This window comes from Helianthus annuus, chromosome 12, assembly GCF_002127325.2.
Source record: "Helianthus annuus cultivar XRQ/B chromosome 12, HanXRQr2.0-SUNRISE, whole genome shotgun sequence".
NCBI classification, from domain to species: domain Eukaryota; kingdom Viridiplantae; phylum Streptophyta; class Magnoliopsida; order Asterales; family Asteraceae; genus Helianthus; species Helianthus annuus.
Window position 1 is genome coordinate 18,363,504 of NC_035444.2, and position 9,164 is coordinate 18,372,667.

General features: G+C 33.6%; 1 protein-coding gene across 1 annotated transcript; it reads left to right on the forward strand.

Annotated features, from left to right (window-relative positions):
- Positions 1 to 4,380: 4,380 nt before the first annotated feature.
- On the forward strand, positions 4,381 to 4,779 carry LOC110892537. Its single transcript, XM_022139693.1, has one exon. It carries the CDS (start codon positions 4,381 to 4,383, stop codon positions 4,777 to 4,779), a length of 399 nt encoding a protein of 132 aa, XP_021995385.1.
- The last annotated feature ends 4,385 nt before the right edge of the window (positions 4,780 to 9,164 follow it).

The window sequence follows — 9,164 nt, forward strand, 5'->3', positions numbered from 1 at the left end:
AAGATAAAATGACAAGAGTTTTTTGTTTGAATATGTATCTTCAAACCACTCATCAGTGTCATTCGTCTTTTCATGCTATTATAATATTCATCAATAACAAAACACAAAAAATGACATAAGTCTGACACCAACATCTTTTTGTTTATGATTTGTCCATCTCATACAACAAAATGTTATTTGAGTCACAGCACCTCAGGGAAGAATACATTCTCCGAAACTTCTCGTAGAACAATATTGAATACATAAGAAACGATATTTGCCATTTTTGGCGTTTTACTGAGTTAATAGTGTATCTGAAAGAAACGTCGATTTTTTGGATTCTTTGATGTTTGAGTGTTTTGGTGTTTTCTAAGATGATTGGTATATAGTTAAATATGGCGTTTTGAGTAGGTGTGTTTGATGTTTTGGAGACTTTGGCGTTTGTAATATGAATGGTGTATAGTAGAAAATATGGCGTTTCAAGTTCGCGGGGGGGGGGGGGGGGGGGTTGTTTTTATGTCTGAGATGTTTTGTTTATATAGGGATGTGTTTTGGCCTGTAATGACGTTTTATTCATTAGTTTGGTTTTTTGATATAGAAGTGTAAAGACTTTTTTACCTTTAATGAAGCGTGTCCACTTAATAGAATTCGTGTTATTTACGAAAACGCCACCGCACCAATCTAGTCCATAGATTATTTTGATCGGACGATCCATAAGCGTTCTTACCGTTTTCACACTTTCCACTGTTTTCTCTAAATCCTGACCCTATATATATATATACTGTTGCTATAATCAAACTAGTTAAACCCTCTTAAAACACTCAAGAGACTTAGAATTTTATGTTGAAAGCAATGATGAACGTATCATGTTGCGATGTATAGAGACGTAGGTTGGGACAGCAAATAAAAACAAAATAAAAGGCAATCATGGTGATTTTCAAATTAATACACGGAGGAGTATAGAAATGAACAAAATCAGAACACACTTTCAATCTCTGGTTACAAATATGTAAAACCATGCATGACTGATCATCTTCACACTTTTCAAGTTATATATATTAAGGATGCAAATTGTTATAAAACACTAATTATTATGAGAAAAAAATAATAATTCTAAATCACTAAATTTTAGAATTTTAGGTTCAATTTTTTTAAATTTTACGTTTCTTACGTCTATATGTTTATTATAATGTATATACATAAAAAATCATATAATTTTACCTACACATAGCCTATATATATAGGTAATATAACATACAGATAATCTACATATGTGTAGGTTATATAAAAACTAAAAAAATTGTATTTTTTGTTTTGAATTCTAGTATGAGAAACAATAAATCTTACATTTATAACATTTTCATTTACTTTCTATGTTTTTGTAGGATTAAAAAATATGTGATTCATTTTGTTTTATGCGTGTTCTCGTAATATTTTGTATTCTGCAATAAACCTTCCCATACATACATGCATGCATGGGATGGTTTAATGGGGATCGAACACAAAAAACTGGGAAACCGACCATGTTAATTTTTTTAAATTCGAAGCTTTCGCATATAAATACATGTAAAAGCGTTTTTAGTAATAAAAATCTAAAAACTAAAAAAATATTTTAAAACAATAAAAAAGGTAAAAAAATGTTTTTTATTTAAATATTTAAGGTTTATTTTTTTGGACTTATAGATTAGAGTATAGGGGTTAGTAATTGCTAGATAGAGTTTTCTCGAATTTTCTCATAAAAAGACGTTTCTTATGATCCTTCCCCATACACATTAAGGGAAAACTCTTACGAGTTGTGAAAATTTAAAGAACTCGGCTTTTCCGAGCGAGTTTTACTATCATTTTTTTCACACCCCTAAATTAAATTGTTATAAAGATGACCGTAAAAAGTTCAAAGTGGTGTTTTTTGACCCCTTACAACATTTACAGTTGTCATAGATGAAAAAAGAATGGGTTTTTTATTGGAAAAGTTTATTCTTTTACGATTATTGGTAAAAAAATTTTTTTTGAAAAAACCTTTCGTAAGATTGAGTTCTCTAAATTCTCACAACCCATATACGTTTTCATTTTACCCTAACCATATATATATATATATATATATATATATATATAACAACCCTAACGTAAACCGACACCCTCAAATAATTTCCGACACCATAAAAATATTTAAAATATTCCAAAATGTCTTTAAATACACCTTGTATGTGAAAACCGAGCCCGAAACGTAACATAACTTTAAAAATAAATTAAAAACAAGAAATATGAAGTTTAGGCGGGCCGCGTAGACCCACCCCAACATTTACGCGGGCGGTATCAAGGTTAAACCTTGATTTCGTTGAATTTTAAGTTGAGGCGGGCCGCGTAAGCCACACCTCAACCTTACGCGGGCCGCGACAGAGTGATATATGGCGAAACCCTGGGCCGCCACGTGGCCCAACACCTGTTGAACCTACGTGATGACCCGGATCAGCTACGCCTAGACCCCTAGGCCACGCGGGCCGCGTAAGCCCTTGCTTACATTTACGCGGGCCGCGTAAATGTGAGAATCAGGCACTATATAAGGAGGCCTCGGGCTTCAATAGCAAATCGTTCATTTTCTTTTCTGTATCTCGAAAATCTCTCATAGTAGGCATAATTTCCGGGTATTATACCCTTAGATAGCGAGGTTCTGCTACGATGTAAGTATTATAACCCCTGGAGACGTATTAGATACTCTGCCCGATTGATCTAGGGTTCCGTAACGGCTGTCGTGGTTCTGCACGACGTAGTCGTTGGAATGCCGTCTCGTGGAGGGTATTACTAATGTTAAAATGGGTTATTATACTAACACACGTGCATTTGTGTAATTTATAGATTATTACCAGGAAACCCTAAAGGATAATCTAAAACAGCAATATGAGCAATCCTCTTTTTGTTAAACGTTTTTACAAAACCTCACTTAATTTAATATATATTGAGCAGTTATTGAGTACAAGTAAGAATACAATTATAGTGGGTATGTTGGGGTTTTGTATACAAAATTTGTTACTGGCGTGGTAACATTGCACAAGTTGAGTATGACAGTACCACTGGTGTTAATTGTTATATCTTGGAAACAAATGTAATTGCGGATGCGCCCTCAATACTGTAAAATGATTGGTATTTCAACTTGATTAAACTGGGATTCACTCACCAGTATTTACCACTGACAAAATATTTTTAAAACGCGTTTCAGGTAACAAAATGTGAAAGCCAAATAGAAGCCAGTTGGACAGCACTGAAGGCTTGGAAAAGTGGCAATAAAGTTACCTAAAAAGAAATAGATGTTTTTCTTAAATAAAATAGGGTGTATCCCTATGAAATTATGTGTACTGAAACTTGGGCTTTACCCATGTGTTTAATATTATAAAATGTGGTGGTTTACTCTGATAAAATATTTTCTAACTACGGTCCTGATGAAAATTTCCGCTGCCAAATTAGACAATAACGTGATACCAGCAAAACTGGCTCGCGACCGCCCGTTCCTGAGGATTTAGGATCGGGGTCTGTGACAATATGTGTGTGTGTAAGGGTTCAAGAGAAAACTTCTTTTAGTAAAAAACTCAAAAAAAAAAAAAAAAAACACACCAAACTTTTTTATTTTTTTAAACATTTATTGGATGTAAATCGAACATTTTTTAAATATAAAAAGAACTTTTGTTATGAAAAAAAAATAGTATTAGACATTTACAACACTACGAAAAACTTAAACCTGTCAACTCCACCCTATTCCAAAGAAAATTCTGATCTTATATGTAGATTTAAAAGCTAACACACTATTAAAGGAAAAACATACATGAAATTTAAGAAACCAAGATAAAAGAGTTATAACTCTTGTTTCATTTAAAGTTATACGACTCGTAATACATGAAACCTCGATTTTAACTTTAAAGTTTTTTTTTCTATTTTCTTAGATTTATTTCATTTCATTTATTATTGTAAGTTAATGCATGATGTCGTTAGCCACGCATTGTTATAATTTGGTTTAAATAAATTTATAAAAATCATGTTTATATTTATGATATATAATCAATAAATATCTTTATAAAAATATTAATGAAATGCTTAAAAGACTATAAAGTCTATTGTTAATATTGAGATTGCATTATTTTATGCATATTTCCCTCTCCGTGTTTTACTCTCCATCAAAGATCCATCCTTATCTCCAGCATATTGACAGCCGTGCATTTCATTTCCATTTTATTATTTTCCATCTTGGGATTCTTGTATTGCTTATTTAGGCTTGTAACTTCTTGTAATCCTACATCAATTGTTTTCCAATACACACAAAGCTTTTGATCAAAACCTTTATGGTATGGAGTGGTGATCATCGCGCTCGATTCAAACTCAAAACCTTAACACTCTTTTCACCATCTTGTCAATATGACAGACAGTATGAACAAAGAACTCGCCAAAACCGATGCTACCCACTCGGATCACAACTCACCATACTACCTCCACCCATCCGATTATCTGAGGCAAATGCACGTCAATGATGCGTTAACCGACAACAATTACCTTGACTGGGTCCAAGAGATAGAAAATTTGTTGTTTGCCAAAAACAAGATAGGTTTCATCGATGGTACTCTCAAAAGGCCAGAAGCGGTTAATGCAGATTATATGGCATGGATGCGATGCGCCGCGATGATCAAGGGATGGCTCACTACAACCATGGAGAAAGAGATCCGAGGAAATGTGTTGTACGCCACTTCGGATCTCTTTCTCCATGGCTGTATGAGCCATCCCTTGATCATCGCGTCGCATCGCATCCATGCCATATAATGTGCATTAGCCGCTTCTGGCCTTTTGAGAGTACCATCGAAGAAACCTATCTTGTTTTTGGCAAACAAAAAATTTTCCATCTCTTGGACCCAGTCAAGGTAATTGTTGTCGGTTAACGCATCGTTGACGTGCATTTACCTCGGATAATCGGATGGGTGGAGGTAGTATGGTGAGTTATGATCCGGGTGGGTTGCAATGGCCAATGCTACTAGTGAAATTCTATGGATGCGTTGATTGCTTGAGGCACTAGAAACAAAACAACATGGAACTACGCAACTCTACTGTGACAACAATGCAGCTCGACACATCGCAAATAATCCAGTCTTCCAAGAACGAACAAAGCACATGGAAATGGACTACTATTTTGTCAAGGAACGAGTTGAATCGCATGAAATCAAACCCCTCTATGTTGACAAGAAGGCACAAATAGCCGACCTTCTCACAAAGGCTTTGGGGACCAAACAACTCGAGTTTCTGCTGGTCAAGATGGGCATGCGAAATCTGCATGCTCCACCTTGAGGGGGAGTATTGAGATTGCATTATTTTATGCATATTTCCCTCTCCGTGTTTTACTCTCCATCAAGGATCCATCCTTATCTCCAGCATATTGATAGCCGTGCACGTCATTTCCATTTTATTAGTTTCCATCTTGAGATTCTTCTATTGTCTATTTAGGCTTGTAACTTCTTGTAATCCTGTATCAATTGTTGTCCAATACACTCAAATCTTTTGATCAAAACCTTTAGTTAATAACCAAATAGTTTTATATTTAAAATAGCTAAGAAATGATTAATGATCCAATCATAATCAAATCTTTAGCGGTTAATGATTAGCAAACCATAAACCAACTTTAATCGTTAGTAGTTTTTTTTCAAATATCTCATTACTTTTATTTTTCTTTCTCAAAGAATACTATCATGCAAAAGAAAAAAAAAAGATTACTATCAAGGACAAAAATTCCGAGTCCTTGGATAGGTTCATATCCGGTCGCCCATTAACCAATTAGGGCTTTGGCCTTTTTTTGTATATTAATTTATTATATTATAATAACATATGAATATAGCTCTAGCAACTAATTTATGAGACTATATTGTTAGGAAAACCTAAAGAGAAATGGTAAATAGTGATCTGTTTGGATAGTCCACACATAAATAATTGTTCTCATAAATCTTGTTTATTTAGTCACATCATGAAGGATTGACCCTACTTGCATAACCATCTTGACTAAAGGCTAAAGACAAATAATCTTTTTTTCTCATACGACCACAAGGGAATACCAAACATTATGAATTGTCGGGTTTGATATAATATTCTTAATAAACACCGTATCTTTCTTTATGGACGGTTGTCATATTCTTTTGTGACGAAGGTAGGGTTTTAGACTTTAGTTCTTGAAGAAAAATGAATATTATTATATTAATGTTAGTTTAAGCGTTGTAAAGATCTAGCAATTTTGGGAGAGCGATAATAGATCAAATCAAACATGTTGACCAATGAGTATAAACAACTATTTTAAAGGGCTTTCTAAACTGTTCCACGATGGTAAAGATCTAGCAATTTTGGGAGAGCGATAATAGATCAAATCAAACATGTTGACCAATGAGTATAAACAACTATTTTAAAGGGCTTTCTAAACTGTTCCACGATCGCCTCGAAAAATGTCAGAAAAATTTTCGTTCGATTCACGCTTAGTTTGTAAATGAGCCGCTTGGCTCGGTTCGATTTGAAAACGAGCCAAACATGAGCAAAGGTTCGCTCGCTTGTCGATCGCTCGGTTTCGCTCAAATTATTTTTATTAAATAATATATATATATATATATATATATATATATATATATATATAGGGTAGGGATCCTAAGAGAAGTCCACCCTATTTGAGAAAATTTGAGAAGCATTCTGGACCACACATTTCCCTAAGCTTTTCGTAATATACACATATGTATAGTTTAAAATCAACTATACACATATATGTATATTGTCAAATCTTGAATTATACACATGTGTATATAGCCAATTTTAAATAATACATATGTGTATATAACGAAAAGCTTAAACAAAATGTGTGGTCCATAATGCTTCTCAAGTTTCTCAATTAGCCTAGTGCTTCTCACACGATCCTAACCCTATATATATATATATATATATATATATATATATAGAAAATATAATGTACATTACGGCTTAACCTACATAACGTACCCGACCAAATTACGCAAGTGCATTTGAAAATCACGCACGTTATAATTGGAAACCTAATTACGCATGGGAGCATTTTTTGTGTATTATTACGCAAACATGTACAAATCACGCACGTTAATTTGATGCCCATGCGTGATAATTGATACTTGCATGATTACTTATCCGTGCGTGATAAGTTGATCTGATGGTCAGTATTGTCGCGTACGTGAAATATGATAAGGGTTTTTGTATGTTAACCGCTCTCTCTATATATAATATAAGCATAAGTAGCCCCCATTCATACTTAGCTCATTCCTTACCCTAAATCTAATTCCTAATTCCCCTTCCCCATTGTTCCAAGCCGCACACAACGCAACCACACACTCACGCTCAGACGCTCAGTTGCACACACTCACGTAGTCACGCTCAGTTGCACACACTGCCCTATCTCCGGCGACTCACCTAGCTCTGGCGACTATCCTACCTCCAACGACTCCACTACATCTTCATTCCCAATTTAAATCTTCAAGTAAATGTCAGTTTTCTTATATGGATCGAATTTATGTTTTGAAATAAAGAGTTTGGCTTCACATACTTTCCAATCTAGTATATGATTATGAATAATCTTGAAGGAAATTATAATTATATGGGTCGATTTTGTGTTTTGATAACCTGTGTACAGGTTATACAGTGTGTACAGCTACATCGTTTAAAAGAACCCGAAATCATCTGTGTACAGTATACACAGGTTATACGTGTTTTAGTGAAGGCTGTTATTTTTATGACTCTAGTTAAAAGGTGGCTTTTTTTTAAAAAGTTTTTGTACAGTGTACACTGAATTGGTGATAAAAATTTAAGAATGTTGTTTTTTTTGGAGAATGTCTTCTTATAAAACCGAGCGAAAACAATCCACTCGATTCAAATTCAATCCGAGCACGAGCATCACTTTTGTGCTTGGTTTTGCAAATTCGATCTAATCAGATCGGTTGTAATTCAATCCGAGCACGAGCAGACCTTCGCTCGGATCGGATCGACTCATAAACACCCCTATTTTAAACAATAGAATTCTTTTCTTAAATCTACTAATAAAGTTCGTAAACTTATAACATAGAGGGTTAAAATAAGTTTTTCACCATCGCATAATACATCCTCTCTGTTTATAACTAAAAAATCTAATTAGTGAACTCGAGTCCAAACTTCATATATGTTTCAAAAAACTTGCAAACTTAAACTCACTTTTTATTTACATAAATTTTAAATTTTTTATTTTTTTAAATTTTGTTAGTTTTCATTTTTTATTAAAAAGGCTTCTACATGTATTTATATGCAAAACTCCGAAAAAATTTTGAAAATTTAATTTTGAGTTTAACATGTGAAAAACATGGTTCCCCACTTTTTTAGTGTTCCCTATTGAACCATTCTCTATATATGTGTGTGTGTAATATATAGGATAAGAGTTGGCTACAAAGCTTATTTTCCTACAAAGTGTAGGAAACAATCTCCTTGTGACATTTAGTTATTTTATACAAAAGAACATAATAGTAACTAGATAATTATTCCATATATAAATAAGAAAGTTATATGTGCATCATGACTTATACCTTGTGCTTGGGAGTGTTTAAAAAAAACTTGATTTTTCAATTTTAACCTTAACATTTCATATTTTACAGTTTAACCCCTTTTCATTTTTTTACTTTTAACCCAAAGTTTTCCATCTATTATAATTTAACACAACACTTTATTATTTACAACTTTCGACCCCCATACTTTTTATCTTTCGCAAGTTTTACGTTTCGTTCTAAATTTTGCGAGTTAACATGTCGTAGCATGCATGTGAGGTTCAACGTTTTTGCTCTATTTTGTTTCATATTTGACATACCCATCACAACGCGTTCATTTTTCCCCTTTTGAAAAGTTCGCCGAAACGGGCGGGTCGTAGATCGACTAGGTTATTATTTTCTACGTTTTACGTTTCTGGTTAATTTCTTCGCATTAAGACACTGTAACGGGTCTACGTGGTTCAACGATTTTAGTTTGCTTTTCGTTTAGTGTAATATTTACCATTTTATCTATTTTATTTTTACGATGTTGAGAGTCGATGTGGTTGTGGCATTGGTGCTACTTGGCACGGTTTTACGAACGTTTTTAACCGATTAATTTTTTTACTAAAGTTTTTTCGGTTTACCCCTATACTTCCTTTACTTAAA

Bases quoted from the DNA above. Each gene is read 5' to 3' on its own strand.
- LOC110892537 (XM_022139693.1), top strand. From the start codon at position 4,381: ATGACAGACAGTATGAACAAAGAACTCGCCAAAACCGATGCTACCCAC.